General features: G+C 38.8%; 2 protein-coding genes across 2 annotated transcripts in view; one reads left to right on the top strand and one right to left on the bottom strand.

Moving 5' to 3' along the window:
• Bx (Beadex) overlaps positions 1-17,859 on the bottom strand; it is a 433,930-nt gene that overhangs the window by 388,257 nt on the left and 27,814 nt on the right. The window contains exon 2 of the mRNA XM_067784142.1: positions 17,187-17,766. Coding sequence (XP_067640243.1) covers positions 17,187-17,687 — 501 coding nt within the window. The 5' untranslated portion in view covers positions 17,688-17,766. The remainder of the gene's footprint in view (positions 1-17,186; positions 17,767-17,859) is intronic.
• LOC137248387 (uncharacterized) lies at positions 13,053-14,580 on the top strand. Its single transcript, XM_067779307.1, has one exon. It carries the CDS (start codon positions 13,053-13,055, stop codon positions 14,451-14,453), a length of 1,401 nt encoding a protein of 466 aa, XP_067635408.1. The 3' UTR covers positions 14,454-14,580.

Here is a 17,859-nt window from a genome sequence, read left to right as displayed (position 1 = left end):
ACCCTACTCCTTCGACTATTTTGGAACCATCGGTGTACACATGTATCGCCTCGTCCGCCATTTGCGCACCCTTGCGCCAACCGTCCACCTCTATTGTGGCCTTAAGATCTCCCTCAAAGTGCAGGTAGGGAATCATGTAGTCTGTTCGTCTTGTAACTGAGGACGCTATACTACTATGGCCATATGGTCGGCGCTCAAGCTGCCCCGAAGCATCGAGCCTGGTTGCGGTCGTTAACGCTTTGTTCTTTGCTACCAGGTCTACAGGTGGAATGTGCAGAATGGCATACAGTGCAGCCGTCGGGGTTGTTTTCAGGGCTCCCGTAATGCAAAGCATCGATAGTCTGCATACACCCTCTAATTTTTTGAGATATGTTGTTTTTTGTGTGGCTTTCCACCAAACAAGAACTCCATAGTATAGAATAGGGCTTACAATCGCTGTAAAAACCCAATGAGAAAGAGAGGGCGATAGGCCCCACGTACACCCCAGCATTCTTTTACATGCATAGAGTGCCGTTGAAGCCTTCTTGACCCTCTCCTCCACGTTGAGCTTCCATGACAGCTTACTGTCTAGGATGATTCCTAGATATTTTGTGCAAGGTTTCTCCTGTAAGGTCACCGCTCCTAACGTAGGCCTGGTCCAATTTGGGACCTTGTACCTCTTTGTAAACAAGACCATATCCGTCTTCTCCGCATTGACTTTCAGCCCGACATTAGATGCCCAGATATGAATATCCCGAAGCGCCCGATCCATCAAAGAACTAATCGTTGGAAGGCATTTTCCACTTATGACAATTGCAACGTCATCTGCGTAAGCCGTAAGTTTTACGGGTCCCTCATCGAATTGCCTGAGCAGTTGGTTGATGACCAGTGTCCACAGCAGAGGTGATAGCACCCCTCCCTGCGGCGTGCCCCTGTCCACTGATTTCGTGGCCTCGTACAATCCCCATTGTGATGTAATCTTCCTGCAATTTAACATGCAGCCGATCCATCTGATTAAGGCAGGATGTACTTTAATGTAATTAAGACCATCCATAATCGTCCATTTTGCAACATTATTGAAAGCCCCGGCAATGTCCAAGAAGACTCCTAGAGCATACTCCTTATATTCCAGGGATTTCTCTATGCTTATTACCACCCTATGCAATGCGGTGTCTACCGACTTGCCTTTGGTGTACGCATGCTGTGTTGTGGAGAGCAGCTTTTCATCCACGTTGGACTTTATGTACACATCTATCAGCCTCTCAAAGGTTTTGAGCAGAAATGATGTTAAGCTAATGGGTCTATAGTCTTTGGGATACACGTGACCGATCTTCCCCGCCTTTGGTAGAAAAGCTACACGAGCAGTTCTCCAAGAGTGCGGTACATGATTCAGTCTTATGCACCCATCGAATATTATTTGAAGCCATTCCACGACCGCCCTACTTGAGACTTGTAGCATGGCCGGGAATATACCATCTGGGCCCGGCGATTTAAACTTAGAAAACGTCTTCACTGCCCACTCGATCTTGGTATCGGTCACCAAGCCCGGCACCACTAGCTCCGTGATCGAAGTGTGAGTGATGTCTGCTGGTTCTTCTAAACCGTCTCCCGATGGGAAATGTGTATCGAGAAGCACCTCAAGGGATTCCTCACTATCACGTGACCATTCCCCGTTCTCTTTCTTTATTAGTCCCTGGACTATGTTTCCCTTTGCTAGGACTTTTTTCAACCGTGCTGTTTCACTGGAGCACTCTATGTCCGTACAGAAACTTTTCCATGAGTTTCTCTTCTCCCTGGTAATTTCACGCTTGTAGATCCTCAGTAGATCCCTGTACTCGTCCCGACACGCTTCGCTTTCCGCGAGTTTAAACATTTCTTTTACCTGTCTTCTTAGAAGACTCAGCTCATTGCTCCACCATGGCGGCTTTGCTTTTCCTCTGAATCTTCTTAGAGGGCAAGCTTTGTTATACGCAGTCATAAGCGTCCTTGTTAGGAATTCATTCGACTCCTCCAGTTCCTCTACATTAGCAACCTCTTTGGGTTGTCCCAGTTTCGTTTCTACATGTTTCTGGAATTTAGTCCAATTCGTTGCCCTAGGGTTTCTAAAGGTTCCTCCCTTCTCTACCCTCTTTAGTGGGATGCTGAAGCTTATATACGCATGGTCGGAGAAGGATGGTCTATCGAGAACCATCCAATCATACCTTGATATATCACGCTCGGAGCTCAATGTAATATCCAGAACATTGCTGGATGTTGGACCAATGTATGTAGGAACATTTCCCCTGTTGGCTATCTGCAAATTGGTTTGCAGGATGTAACAAAATAGAGATTCGCCTCTCTCGTTCGTATCTGCTCCTCCCCACGCATTGTGGTGCGCATTTGCATCTGCGCCTATGACCAACCGCCCTTTGCGCCCTTCCTCCTGTACTAGCCTTTTGCACTCCATCGGTGGAACCTCCGCAGCATGGGCCATGTAGCAGGACGCCAGGATAAATGCCTGCTTATTCTTTTGCTCAACGGCCACCGCTACGAGATCCTCGGTGGTGTAATTAGGCAGCATATATGAATGCAGCTGTTTTCTTACCATTACTACAGCTCGCACCCGTCCTTCCGTTTGTGCGTAGTAAACGCCAAACCCGCGCGCGCTAAGTCCAGAAACCTTTCCTCCCGATGAGAGCCACGGCTCCTGGATCAGCGCCACGTCAAACGAACCCTCCTCAAGGGTTAGGAGGAGTTCGCTCGACGCCACTTTACTGTGTTGGAGGTTTATCTGTAGGACTCGCAGCACCATTGGGCTGTTTGTCCCCCTCCAGCACCTTCGTCTTGACGTCGTCGTCCTCCTCTTGCCCTTTTGGTTTAGAGTATTCGAGGCGCCCTTCAGCCCCTCGTGAATGTTGTGCCGTGTGTTCCTCTGTGCGAGTCACAGCACCATTTAGCGTTTGGTCCTCTTCTAGCACGTTCGTGGTGACGTCGGGGACCTCCACCTGTCTTTTTTCCCTTAGGCTTCTGAGGTCCTTTTCGACTTCGCCCACTTCCAGCGTGTTAGGATTTTTATCCTCGGGACTTCTTTTCCTGAGTCGCATGTAAATTTTGCCAGTGCCAAAGGACATTTTGCCAAGCTGCGTGTACAAAATATCCTCCGCCTGCTTGTTTATTTGGAAGATGTAGAACTGACCATCCTCGGTAGGCCGAGATACAGTAAGTACCTTCCAATCCTGTGTCGGTATGTTCGGATTCTGATTCTGCAGAAGTCGCAGTGTATCCTCCGACTTCATCACGCATGGTATCCATACCTTAACTTTTGGTACCGTGGGGATTTGCGCTTTATCCACCACCTCAAACCGCGCGTTCGTGCCTTGCCTTTGGAGGTTTGGAACGACTTCCTCCAGCCACCGCAAGCTCGCGATGTTGTCGCACGCTATCATCTTCACACCATTATACCATCCCCCCGAATCAAAGGTTGGAAGGGGCTTACTTGGTTGTTCCCGGGGAAAACTCCTGTAGGAACGAAAACGGCGACCTTGTAACTGATGTCCAGAGAGTGCTTAGATTATGGAGGGAACACTTCTCTGCTCTCCTAAATGGAGGCAGCGATTCACCGCGCAGAGATGACGAACCCGATCCCGCAATCGATGATGATGGAATATATGTCCCCCCGCCCGATTATGACGAAGTTAGAATAGCAATAACCAGATTGAAAAACAACAAGGCCGTGGGCGCTGATGGATTGCCTGCGGAGCTATTCAAGTACGGCGGCGCGGAGTTGGTAAGGCGCATGCAGCAGCTTCTTAGCAAAATATGGGCGCACGAGTGCATGCCCGACGATTGGAACCTAAGTGTTCTTTGCCCAGTCCACAAGAAGGGGGATACTGCAATATGCACCAACTATCGTGGAAACAGTCTTCTTAATATCGCATATAAGGTCCTTTCAAGTGTATTGTGTGAAAGATTGAAGCCCACCGTGAACCGGCTGATTGGACCTTATCAGTGCGGCTTCAGACCTGATAAATCTACCATCGACCAGATTTTCACAATGCGCCAAATCTTGGAAAAAAGAAAAGAGAATCGACACACATCACCTCTTCGTCGACTTTAAAGCCGCCTTCGACAGCACGAAAAGGAGCTGCCTATATGCCGCTATGTCTGAATTTGGTTTCCCCGCAAAACTTATACGACTGTACAAAATGACGTTGAGCAACACCATCAGCTCAGTCAGAATTGGGAAGGACCTCTCCGAGCCGTTCGAAACTAAACGAGGTTTCAGACAGGGTGACCCCCTATCGTGCGATTTCTTTAACTTGATGCTGGAGAAAATTATACTAGCTGCAGAACTTAACCGCACTGGAACAATATTCTATAAAAGCGTGCAATTACTGGCGTATGCTGATGACATTGATATCATCGGCCTGAATACCCGCGCCGTTAGTTCTGCTTACTCCAAACTGGAAAAAGAAGCGGAAAAGGTGGTGAATGAGTGAAAGTGAAGTACCTGCTATCATCGAGCAAGAGGTCAGTGCATTTGCGCCTTGGCAACCATAATTTCGAAATAGTAAGACTTCGTTTATTTGGGAGCCAGCATTAACACAAACAACAACATCAGCTCTGATATCCAGCGAAGAATCACTCTTGCCAATAAATGCTACTTTGGACTTGGTAGGCAGTAGTTGAAAAGTAAAGTCTTGTCTCGGCAAACGAAAATCATGCTCTACAAGTCACTGATCGTACCCGTCCTGCTATATGGGGCAGAAGCATGGACCATGACAACAGCAGATGAAGCGGACTTGGGAGTGTTCGAGAGAAAAGTTGTTCGAAAGATTTATGGACCTCTACGCCTTGGCGATGGCGAGTACCGAAGATTTAATGATGAGCTGTACGAGCTATACGCAGACATGTTATGCGAATGAAGGATGATGCTCCGACAAAGAAAGTGTTTATATCGGAACCCGCCTATGGAAGGAGAGGTAGAGGGCGGCTCCCACTCCATTGGAAGGACCAGGTGGAAAGCGATTTTAACTCCCTTGGTGTGACCAATTGGCGCCGGTTGGCGGAGCGAAGGAGCGACTGGCGCGCCTTGTTGGACGGCCATAACCGTTTAGACGGTTAAGCGCCAATTAAGTAAGTAAGTAATTGTATTCGTATTGGGTTTTAAAAAATTTGATCGTAGTTTCTGACCAAAAAATGCTAGAAGCACACAGCTTCAATTCGTAGATCAGTTGAACTAGATATATAGTTAGAGCGCAATTTAGTAATGGTTCGGAACTATCGATTAAAAACATGTTCGGAGCTTTGAAAAAGATATGGCGACTCATGAAGTAAAATTTCCTCTGGGTGAGATACTGCTGTCAAAATCGGTAGTGCCTGCTTGCGAACAAGTTTTATGTCAAACTTGTTGCTGTTCTCAGCGAACTACCAAACCACACGTTCAGAGCAAAAGATTTTTCCTACAGGGTATTGTTTGCATACAATGATTGCGCGTATGTACATACATATGTGCATGCAAAGAGTCCTTTTTCATAATGAATAACAACAACAATGGAGCGATTGATTTCTGCACTCTTAAATAGATTGATTTAATTGAATTGAATGGGAAGAAAGGGAAATGACTTTTTGACGAAATGTCATCGAGGTTTGTATGACAATAATTATTCGGCATTATTTTCTAGAGTTTAAAAATATTTCAATGAAATGAAGTCAGGGTGACATCGAAATGAAAATGTTGTTTTATTTCCAAGTTTCAGTATACATACTAGACTGGGTCGATTTATTAACCGATATCGCGCCATCGATTTTTTTATAGGATTTGGGCTCAGGAAAAAAAATTGCCACTACGCATACCCAAAAAAATTATTTTCGAGCCTGCGAAATTTCATTTTTTTGACTTTTTTCGACTTTGATTTTTAAGGTTTTTTTCATGACCTACTAAAAAAGTTTTCATTTGATTGTCAAATTTTCATGTATACCCTGTCCGAGCCAAAAATGTCCGCTAAAAACGTTGGCGATAACAGTTTTTTGAAAAATAAAAAAATATACATATGAAGGGCTTAGAACCAAAAGGATCTAAGTAACATCGACGTTGAATTGAGAAAATTAAGGTTAATGTAAATTACTTATTGTAAATTATGGGTAAATGCGTTTGAAATGATTCCTGTCTAAATGAATGCAGGTTAGTCAACTAATTCAAAGAATTTTACTGCAGATGGAAAATAACTGTAAATTTCCAAAAATTATTGCAAAAATTTCCAAAAATTATTGCAATAATATTTCGAACGTTGATTGCTCAGCCAAAAGAACATGTAGAATTTTTTCGAGTATGCAGTCTTGTAGCCCGTTTAATTTTGGTATAATAAAGTGCTAAACTTAAGTTCGTAGAATGTATCGCTGATTTTTGGAAATTTTTTTTTTTTTCTTACGAGGATAAGGACTTTTTTCCATATAAAAAAAATTACGTTAAAAAATTCCTATGGGGTATAACTCAAGAAAAAATTGCCAAAAATTAGGGAAATTTTTTAAAAAACTAAGATTAACTTACTTACTGGCTTTAAAACTGCTTACTCAAAGGAGTTCTAAAAATCTTGAGAAAAAAGTTGAAAATTCGGCAAATTTTTGCGAATTTGGCATACATTAGGCATAGTGACATTATATTAAGTACTTACAGAAAATATACAACGTACAGTTGCAGTTCAGCAAAAATTTCGCTATTTTTAACCCATATATCCCTAAAGACTTATTAATACTAGAAATCTTTAAATTTTTCTTTAATTACGATACTTAAATAGATATTAGAACAAATCCGGAAAGAAACTTAAAAAAGGATAATTTAAATCGGTTTTATAGGCCGTCCTTTTTACAGGGCACCAACAATTTTTAGTGGCGATTTTCAGCAACAAAATCGTGTAATTTTGCAAAACTTTAATCACTATCATAATATTTTGTTTATAACCATTCTATCTTGTCAAAAGAAGTAGTTCTTGTTGAAATTTGCATTTTTCATGGTGGACGATTTGGGCTGTGAACCACCGTGTGTCTAATTATCGTAATCAGATAAAAGAGTGCCGTGGACTTCATCAAGTTCTGCATTTTCATCTTCCTTCTTAGCTTGACTTTTTTTTTTTGTGAATTTTTGATGTTTGTCTCATGGGGAATATTCATATAAAAATCGTGGTGGACAGGTGGAATGTACGGAAGAAGCTGGGTCAAGTTTTCCCATTTTAGGTATGGAATCTTCAACGAAGTTGGATGTAACAGCTTAAACACATCTTCGTTTAGCAGGAAAGATGGTCTTCCGACTTTAAGCGCTGAGCATTTTTCGCTTTGGTTCACGGGAGCATCAAAATTTCTTACTAAACTATAGCAAAAATAAAAGAAGTTCTCTTTCTTGTATTGAAGCCGTACAATCTCACGCCACTTTTTGGCCCTTTTTCAGCATCCTTTTTGGGTCAATCAATATGCTGTTTAGGTAATCGAATGAAACAAAATCAGTTTGTTTCATTTCATACACAGTGAATTTTTTTGATGTTTTTTTATAACTCTTGTCCAGTCTTCTGGAACAAAAACAGATAATAAGGAGTTCTTAGCTTTTTCAATGCGGGCGAAAGAGAGGTCACAATCCATGTATGAATGCCCATTTTCAAAAAAAATTTGATCTATTTTTTCCAATTTAGTAGATTGGACAAGATACATAAACAATTTAGCAATATTTTTGTTTTTATTCTGGCCTCCGCATTGATCACTAAATAAATCAAACGGGTGACGGTATCAGGAATACCTTTCACATACTAAAACAAAAAAGGATACAAATAGGGACTTGTCTTTATAATGTTTTGCAAATAAAATTGTAAGTTAGAAAACCGAGAAGCAAACATTTTCATTAAATAACTAAATATTTTTAGCTTTGTGTGATTAATATAACACAAGTACTTACGCGAAATAATGTTATTTAGTTCACTCATTTCCAATCACTTTAACTTGAGCAAAAATGTCGTAAGCACACAAAATATGTAAATTTGATACCACGAATTAGATGAAAATTTGTTGTAATAACAGCTGACTTTCTAAACGTCAGTTTCATCTTATTTTATTTTGTCACTGCTATACGATGATGTATTTTCATGTAAGCCTGCTTTTACATTAGTCAAGTATTGAACCCAAGTCTGCGGCACAGACGAGAGGGGAGAGGCTTCTTCACCTCTTTCAAATCAGCGAGACTTCCTACGAACTTAAGTTTAGCAATTTGTTATACTAAAATTAAACGGGCTACAAAACTGCATACTCGAAAAAGTTTTAAATGTTATTTTGGCCGAGCAATCAACGTTCAAAATTTTATTGCAACAATTTTTGGAGGCAAAAGGGTGTAAGTGCGCATGGATGCAGACAAAAAATTGCCAAAAATCAGCGAGACTTCCTACTAAATTAAGTTTAGCACTTTATTATACTAAAATTAAACGGGCTACAAAACTGCATACTTGAAAAAATTCTGCATGTTCAATTTTTGGAGCCAAAAGGGTCTAAGTGCGCTTGGATGCAGAAAAAAAATTGCCAAAAATCAGCGAGACTTCCTACGAACTTAAGTTTAGCACTTTGTTATACTAAAATTAAACGGGCTACAAGACTGCATACTCGAAAAAATTCTACATGTTCTTTTGGCCGAGCAATTAAATTTTATTGGTTGGAGGAGCGCACTTAGATCCTTTTGGTTCCAATCATTAATGCAATAAAATTTAGTACGTTTTTGGTCTGGTAAATATATGGCACTAAAATGTCCAAAATGGCTTTGATCGCATTGTCAACAAATAGACACTATATTAAATATACAAATATGGGTATAACTCAATTTTTAAAAAACTTAACTTTCGTCCATACAAGTCGACCCACCCTAATACATACCTCTTAAGTCAATATTGAATGGCATATTCGACTGGCCAGAAATTCAAAAGGGTTTTAACTTATTTGTCATAAGCTACGGCTAATTACTTAGTTGAAGCTGTCTAAGAATGAAGAATCCAAGAAGCAAGAGAGCGGCATTTCTTCGGCCAGCTTGTCTTCCAAGATCCAAGATTTTAATGCAATTTTGTAATTTAAGATTAAAATATTTTTATTTTGAAATAATACTTAATGAAAAAATAAGTAGTATAAAAAAGTTTAAAATTTAAAGTATACATAACACAGTATAAAACGTATAACAAAATAATAAGCACTATTCCCACGTGCCCCTGATTGCAGTAGCTTGCTATATTGAAATGTGATACTGTAAAACAAAACATATCATAACACTTTCTATCTAAAATTTAAACCCAATAAAATAAAAAAAAAAACGCTATAGTGAATTGAATTTACGTAAAAACAATTTGCTCTTAAAGCTGAATGGTTTAAAATTTAGGCTCAATGTTCTAACCGTGCACCCTGCTACGGTGTTGTACCCTCTTCTGCTGGCCTTTTTCCTGCCCTTTAATCCATTTACCTGAAGAAGTGAAGATAAATAAGAAACCAGAAGCAGTTCCAGAGCCTCCTCTTCCTTAAAAGTGTAGGAACTATCCGGCTTTGGCAGAAAGCATGTTGTGATGGAGGATTTCGAAAACTTCCACTGAAGCAGCTGGGGGCTTCTTGCAAATTCAACTCTTTTCCCACTTGGAGCAGCTCTAGAATTTCTCGGCGGGCTGTAAATCTTAAAAAAAGGGTGTGGTCCTGTGAGTGCACTAGTATGCACGTCTTCGGGATGCGTTCAGTAAAATATTCTCACATGTGTTGACCTTTGCACACAGTACAATTCTCCCTGCACATGTATGTATTTAAAAAATATAAATAACTCAACACGTGTGAATATGGTGGTCACTTAGGTGTCGCTAATCGGATTTAGTACATACTACCTAAGTCTGACAATTACCGAATTTATGACGTTAATTCACAATTTATATAATCATATATCACATAATCTGCAAGTACATAAGCGGCGCAAAGGGCGAAAAAGCACTGAGACTAGGTAACCACATCCAGATCACGAGAAATTCCTCCCGCGCTTGAGTTTAAGACAACACATGCGCATTAATATTTCATTGTAATAGCTTTGCCACCTCAGTAACACATATAAAAAAGTATACTCGGACAAAGCTATTCATAGATCAATGAATAACATAGCGTTCACGATATAGCAAAGCAGCGAGCAAATTACACCGTTTGCATGTACATTAGGGTGTTTAAACCTAGGAAAATTTTCAAGAACTGTGATTTGATTGCATTCTGGAATCGGTACTGCGAAAATTTCCGCTTTCCGAATAAAGCATCTCCTAATTTGAGAAAGCAAGTCGCTCATTTGTGGCACCAGGTTGTATCAAAGGTCCGAATTTTGGATGATGGATTATGTATGGTCGCAGCGAATTAAGGTATACATAAATTTTGGAGGAACCACAACATTGTTAAGTCAGTAAGAAAATGATGAACCAGAATATAGGACGGTGGAGAGAACCCTCAAAGCAAGGGGAAGTGACGGATTGTCCGCTCAGATAGCCAAGCGTGGAAGTAGGTTATTCCGAGGGTGGTTTACCTTTCATTTGGATCAAATAAATTTAAGCAGCCTACTTTATAATAGTAAATAAATATTATTTAAGTTATGCATTGGCACAAATATGCACGAACATAAAATCATACTTGGTTGAGGAGGAACCCTTCATGAAAGGGCTACTCAACCCTAATCAAAGTCATGCATTGAGAATAATATGTATGTATGTGTGATATTGGGTATAGTTACAGGAGTACTCAGATTTACTAATTGCGAGTAAACATATGAAATCAGCTAAGGAATAGTACATTTAGTAATAATAACAAGTAAGGACGGGACTGTCTTCGGCTGTGCTGAAGACTTCATACCTTTTATTAATGGGGCTGAACAATAATCTTATCCCATTCGTAAACTCCAAATAATCGGCTGTATAAGATAGGAAATATATACCTAAACGATTTTATATATACGACCGATCTCATCCATTTTTTCAGAAAACAATATGTGCAATATACGAAAGCATATGGTGAAGTTTGAAGCTTCAATCTGATAAATTGAGGAAGATATGACAAAAATCCTTTTTTTGAAAAATCGGTTGTATGGATCCTCCATTGCACATATTGTTGTCTGAAAATATGCTATAGTGGTCCGATCCGACCGGTTCCGACAAATGTCTAATCGGACACCTAAATACACCCGCTCACCAAATTTTATAAAGATATCTCAAAAATTGCATACAAACAGACAGACGGACAGACGGACATGACTAAATCAACTCAGCTCTTCATCCTGATTATTTCGGTATACTTAATGGTGGGTCTATCTATTTTCCTTTAAGGACTTACAATTTTGAGATTCGTACCAAAGTTTATATACCATTTCATTTCCATGAAAGGTATAAAAAGTATACAAACATAATGCACAGCAAAACCTCTTGACTAAATGATGGAAAACCAGCCAAATTAAAAGAAACAGGCATAACGGAAGCAAATTAATAATAAATTTGAATGGACGACTAGAAGCAGCAGAAGGATATGTTATAATACATACATACATACGTTGTGTATAGAACGCAATGTAGGGAGGAAAAAGATTGTACGGCGAGCTAAATACGAAAGCCGATGCTGTCAAATACAGTATGTAGTCGGACTCTCTACGCATGCATTTGAGTAACTTTTTGATTCGTATGTATTGATTTTGAACTCCAGCAGTTTTAGTACAAATGCATTCAAGCAGAAAAAAATTCATTCAGGATTCAAAATCTAATTGAACGAGCATACTGCAGCCAGCTGTACAGCTCGATTATTTGAAAAATTGTGGAAACTAAAATATGCTTTAGACCTACATATGTATGTAGTTTACATATAACGAGATTATCTTAATTTTCATACTTATCTCCTAATCGTCGTCGGTCTAAGGTTGTTTTCTCAATGTCCGCTTAACGCTGACTCTGAATCGCCCTTGCCCTCTCCAGCGCGTTTAGGGGCTTAGAATATGCACGCGGTAGGTATGCCTGTCGTAAGAGGCAACTAAAATACCAAATTGATTCAAGGGATTGCCATCGCAATATATAGCTTCTCCAACCCAATTATTATCATCACCTACCGTGACGAATCCTGTTTTATTAACAGCCAACTCCTGATGCATCTAGAGGGTGGGAGGGCGATATGGCCTAGTAGGTTTCATGTGGTCATACCAAATCGGTTCCGAGATGGTCGGGCTAGTACCTTTATAGTGCTTGTTACCGGAACGTACCGGCTCTGCATCCGGCAAAGGACCATCAACACCGATAACACTCCCCAAGGCTTTCGTGTAGCCAACAACAACTACACAACAAATGCTAGTTTGATCTGAGTAGGCAATTGAAAAGTAAAGTCCTCTCTCGGTAAACGAATACCAAGCCATACTCATTTTGGGCTAATCATATTGTAACGAATTTAGAGAAATTCCGCTTATTCCAAACCTTCTGAAAACGTTCGAATCGCTAAACTGTTGAATAAATAACTGCAATATTCAATAATGTAAAAAGTTCTTTATTAGACTACTTTGAAAGTACTTCACAATAACACTTATACTCCACAAGCAATAGCGTGCTTAAATCAAAATTGATTACTGGTTTCTCATCTTGCGCTGCTTTTATACTCTCCGCTGCTTCATTCGCATATTTCTACTAAAGTCTAAACGTTTCGCTTTCTAGAATCTCTTGCTTGGTTACCAGCGATATACATGTATATTTGTAATTTATGCGTTTCTCATAGTCATATGCGTGTGTATGTGTGAGCTCTACTTCGGCTGATGACCACAAGTGTGAGCGCATAATATCTCTTCGTTGCCTTGAATGTACGTGTGTAAATGGATTAAATTCATGTGTTCATGTACGAGTGTAAGAGTGGCAGCTTGCTTTATTGTTGTTATGCCTTTATTCACTAACATATTAGTGATGCTAAAATTCGTCACAATACGGTTTAAAAACGAATAAAACTCTAAAGCCTTGCCTCATTTGTTGATTATGAATGTCAAAGTCTATTTTTTTTTTTTTTGTTTAATTCTAAATCAGAAGTGAAAACATTTTGTGGTCAATATGAAATTAACAATTAAAACGTTAGATCAAAGAAATTATCAAGTTGAGACGACTGGCATTAAAACAGTATGGGATCTTAAAAGAAGAATATTTAATTCAGCGACAACAAATCTGCTACCCGAACGGCAGCAACTCATCTATGCAGGACGAGTGCTCAAAGATAAAATATTACTCTCGCATTACGCCATAGATGAGCGAAAATTTATATTGGTGTTGTCCCGAAAACAATCAAAAGCCAATAATTCGAATGTAAATACTATACCCGTTAACAATAACAACAATCCTAGTATTGTTAATAGTGTAATTAGGAAAAAAGTCAAACGTTTAGCGAAGACGACTCAGACTATTAAACCAAATGAAGGTCAGGGAGATGGACCTGATATCATTTGTACCAATAAAAGAAAATGTCCATCGAATAGTAAAAAATCTACAAATACACAGGATAAAAAAAACGCAAAAACTACAACATCAATGACCGGATTTAAATCTTTAAATATGCCCAAGAGTGTACTGCCGGCACATGCGTCAAGAAAAAAAGTAAAAATCACGCGAATGTATAAAAGTACATCTTCTGGATGCTCTCCGCAAGATGGGTGCATTGCTAAAAGACATTTTCCTACCTCAACAAGTTCTATTAGCTCGTCCGATGCGCAGGATACGAGACGATATAAAACAATTCAGCGGCATAAAACGATATTGCGTAATAGAGGGGGAATGAATAAAATGAAAACTGGGAATCAGCGGCATTCAAAGGCAGTTGGTGAAAAGCAATGCGATGAGATCGTATTGCAACAAATAGTAGCTATGGGCTATAACGAGCAAGATGTTAGACGTGCTCTTATCGCTAGCTTTAATGAGCCGAATGATGCTGTCGACTACCTGATAAAAAAACAGGTGCAAGAGCGAGTCGATAAACAAAGTGCTAGAAAGCAAAAGCAGCAACAACATTTTCAACAGCGTAAGCAACAGCAACAAACCCAAAAACACTGTCGTATAGTAACCAAAGTGAAACCGAAAAAATCCAATGCATTAGGTTTTCTACGTCACGATGCAGATTTTAAAAATTTACGACGCATTCTACGTGTACGTCCAAATATTTTACAAAATGTTGTAAAACGTATTGCTACAGCACATCCAGAAATACTAGCCCTATTGAAGGAGTACGAAGATGATTTCCTACAGCTGTTGGATGAGCGAAGTGTAGATTCGGATGAAGATCAATGCAGTAGTTGTCTGAAAGATAAGACGATGCATATTTCACCGGAAGAGGAAAGGATTATCGCTCGTTTGATGCGCATGGGTTTCAAGCGTCATATGGTCATACTGGCATTCATCGCTTGCGATCGTAATGTCGAGAAAGCAGTAGAGTATTTGTGTCGTATTGGTGATATTCAGATTTAAATTACTTCAAGATAAAAATTTGTTTTTTGCAGTTTTCTTATTTCAAATTGTTATACTTGCATTCTTTGTTATACCTGCATTCTCAAATATGCATATTGTGGATTATAATACTATTTTATCACTTTTAGTCGATGCGAAAAATATGAATTAGAGGGCAATGTAGAATAGGAGGCGCAGGGAGAGAAGGAGATTAAGAAATACAGGTACAAGAATACAGGAAGGAAGATGAAAAGAGATGAATTGGGAGAAAGAAGAGTTGGATAGTATTATCAAGTAAATAAATGGCTTACTTATCGGGTTTTATTAACACATTCAAAACACTGTGCCAGGCATGCTACATTCATTTTCATCTGCATGTTTGTATGTATGTAGTTGGAAAGGGTAAGTTATATCAATAAGTAAACTGTGTAGCTTAAGCTATTGGGGTTGTATTAAAAGGAAAAAAAGCATGCCGCTTTAGTTCAAGATAAATTAAATAGAAAGACATAAAATAATTATTTGGGACACAGAAAACCCGCGAAGAATTTAAATTAGCAATTTCGATGCGTCACTACGCTGATAGTTAATAAATTCTGCACAACCACAACGCTAGATAGACAGATGACAATAAATAGCTACTTACACATGAACGCAGTAGCTAAGAGCGTGTAGACATTACTCATACATATGCAAAGTAACAAAGAGAGCAGACTACTCACACACACATATATATAAGACAACAGCGAATATGAAATGCAACAGATGAAAGAAGTAAATAAATAACTAATCGAGAAGGCTGTTCGCAAAAAGTCTACAGTATGGGATAAATAGGCAAATGAGGCAATCATTTTGATTTTAACACGCTATAAGTGAAATACGCGATAAACTAAATTGTGAAGATCTATTACCATAGTAGTTGTTGTTGTTGTTGTTGTTGTTGTAGATGTGCTTCGCCCCATGCGACCGATCACAAATTGTCATCAATATTCTCTAACGGGAGTCCAAGGAAACTTGCTGTTTCAACAGGGGTGGACCATAATGAAAGGGGTGTTAGAGGCGTTGGTTTCACATTACAATTAAAGTAGTAGTTCTACAAAACATATGAGTGTATTTGTTCGACAGTTCAGTGTTTCCAACGCTAGCAGAAGGCGCAGAATTGAGAACTCTTACGATTCGTTAAAATATTATTGGTTGGTTGTGTCACGTTGTTTAAATTTTTCCCAAATTATTAAATAAATTATAAAATTAAAATTTTGCTTCAAATAAATTTTTTCATACATTTAAAAAAAAAAAAAAAGCAATATGGGCAATCCCCGATTATTAAAAATCATACAAACAGACAAAATTGGTTAATTCGTTGTAGTTCTATAAATAGAACAAAAACAGCAACAAAACCAAAGTTTCTTTGAAAACCGCCGTACCAAGCATAGCTTTAACACATATTTGCATACGAAGTATGCAATGTGTAAAAAGATTAAAATATGCAAAAAGAAGGCAATTGGGAAAAACTTTACAACAACTAAGGCATGACGTAGCTGAATTCGTTTATAACCATTTCAACTATCGTAGGAGTGCGAGTTCGACTCCCACTCCCGGGAGAAAAGGCTTTGAAGAGATTTACAAGGTATAATCGAAACAGCTGTCGCCTTGTCCGTCCTGATGTCACGTTGTTTAAATTTTTCCCAAATTATTAAATAAATTATAAAATTAAAAAATTGCTTCAAATAAATTTTTTCATACATTTAAAAAAAAAAAAAGCAATATGGGCAATCCCCGATTATTAAAAATCATACAAACAGACAAAATTGGTTAATTCGTTGTAGTTCTATAAATAGAACAAAACCAAAGTTTCTTTGAAAACCGCCGTACCAAGCATAGCTTTAACACATAATTGCATACGAGTATGCAATGTGTAAAAAGATTAAAATATGCAAAAAGACGGCAATTGGGAAAAACTTTACAACAACTAAGGCATGGCGTAACTGAATGCGTTTATAACCATTTCAACTATCGTAGGAGTGCGAGTTCGACTCCCACTCCCGGGAGAAAAGGCTTTGAAGAGATTTACAATGTATAATCGAAACAGCTGTCGCCTTGTCCGTCCTGATGTCACGTTGTTTAAATTTTTCCCAAATTATTAAATAAATTACAAGACTATTTATGTAAAATTTTAAGATTTGAGTTCTTTCCATGGTTTCCATTGTAAAATTTCATTAAAGCATACCACATACCGCGAATAGGGGACCTTGTAATTTCCTATATATAAGGATATTACCTATTATGCTTTATAACTACAGACTTCATCGAGCCTTGTTTATTAGCGTTACAGAGCTACAGAGCTCAATTGCGGCTAAAACGCGTACATGTATATTCGCTATTATCCTTACTCAGGAAAAATATATTTTTCAAGGTCTTTAGTTCTTTTAATACTTCTCTAAAAATGTAAAGTTAACTTATATGTACATGACTTTGTCCTTGACTACGGCTGTCTTACAGGAAAGTTTTTTTCGATATTGATTTTGATATCAATAGCATTCTATATCACGCTGAATGACCAAACCTTCTGCGACTTAAGCTCTGCCTTTCGCACAAATACCTGACCATTTTCATTGCACTTCTGAGTTTTGTCAGACATTCGTTTTTGCAAAGACTCGAACGTTTTTACAGAGTGAATTTAAATATTAAATTTATATGTCTTTAAAAATCTCAAAATAAATTCGAACTGATTATATTATATGTGTCGATTCCACTTACCTTAAAGCTCATTTGTACATTCGACTGATTGTCGATTGCTGTTGGTGGCATTTGCATTGCTTCCGACATGTTCTGCATTGCTGTTCCTGCTGCTGCTGCTCCTACTGCAGCAGCAGTTGATTTTTCGTTGTTTTGTTTAGTAGTTGTTGTTTTATTTTTTCTTTTCGTATATGTACGTTTTGTGCGTTTATAACGCCTGGGCCGACAATTGAGGAACTCAATTTCATGCTCATTTATAGCCGATGAGGGTGGTGGTACAGGTGCCGAAACCGGTGCATAACCCATATAATCATATGTAGTCGCATTTGGCATAACATTGCCAAGATTTGGCTGCTGTAATTCGAGTTGTTGATATTGTGGCTGATATTGTTGGATTTGTTGCATTGTTTCATACATGATTGTACTCGCATCGTAGGGAGCTGGTGGGGTCACCGTTGTCATGCCACCACTAGGATTTGTGTTCTTAAAACGGCCAGTCATTGCGTTTAAGTATTCGGGCATTTTTTGGAGTTAAGTGGTTCACACGATTGGTTTAGCGCGTGAAGTTAATTATTTGTTTAATGATTGCGATTATGTTTAACTGTAAGGTATTAGTCAAAAGTATTTTTAATAAGTTTAAGTATTATTTTGAAGTAGTTTTATCTTCAAGGAGTATCATGAAGCTTAGTTATAA

This window comes from Eurosta solidaginis, chromosome 4 (genome assembly GCF_040869045.1).
Source record: "Eurosta solidaginis isolate ZX-2024a chromosome 4, ASM4086904v1, whole genome shotgun sequence".
Lineage (NCBI taxonomy): Eukaryota > Metazoa > Arthropoda > Insecta > Diptera > Tephritidae > Eurosta > Eurosta solidaginis.
The sequence above is the reverse complement of the archived record's forward strand: the minus strand, read 5'-3'. Positions and strand labels throughout refer to the sequence as shown.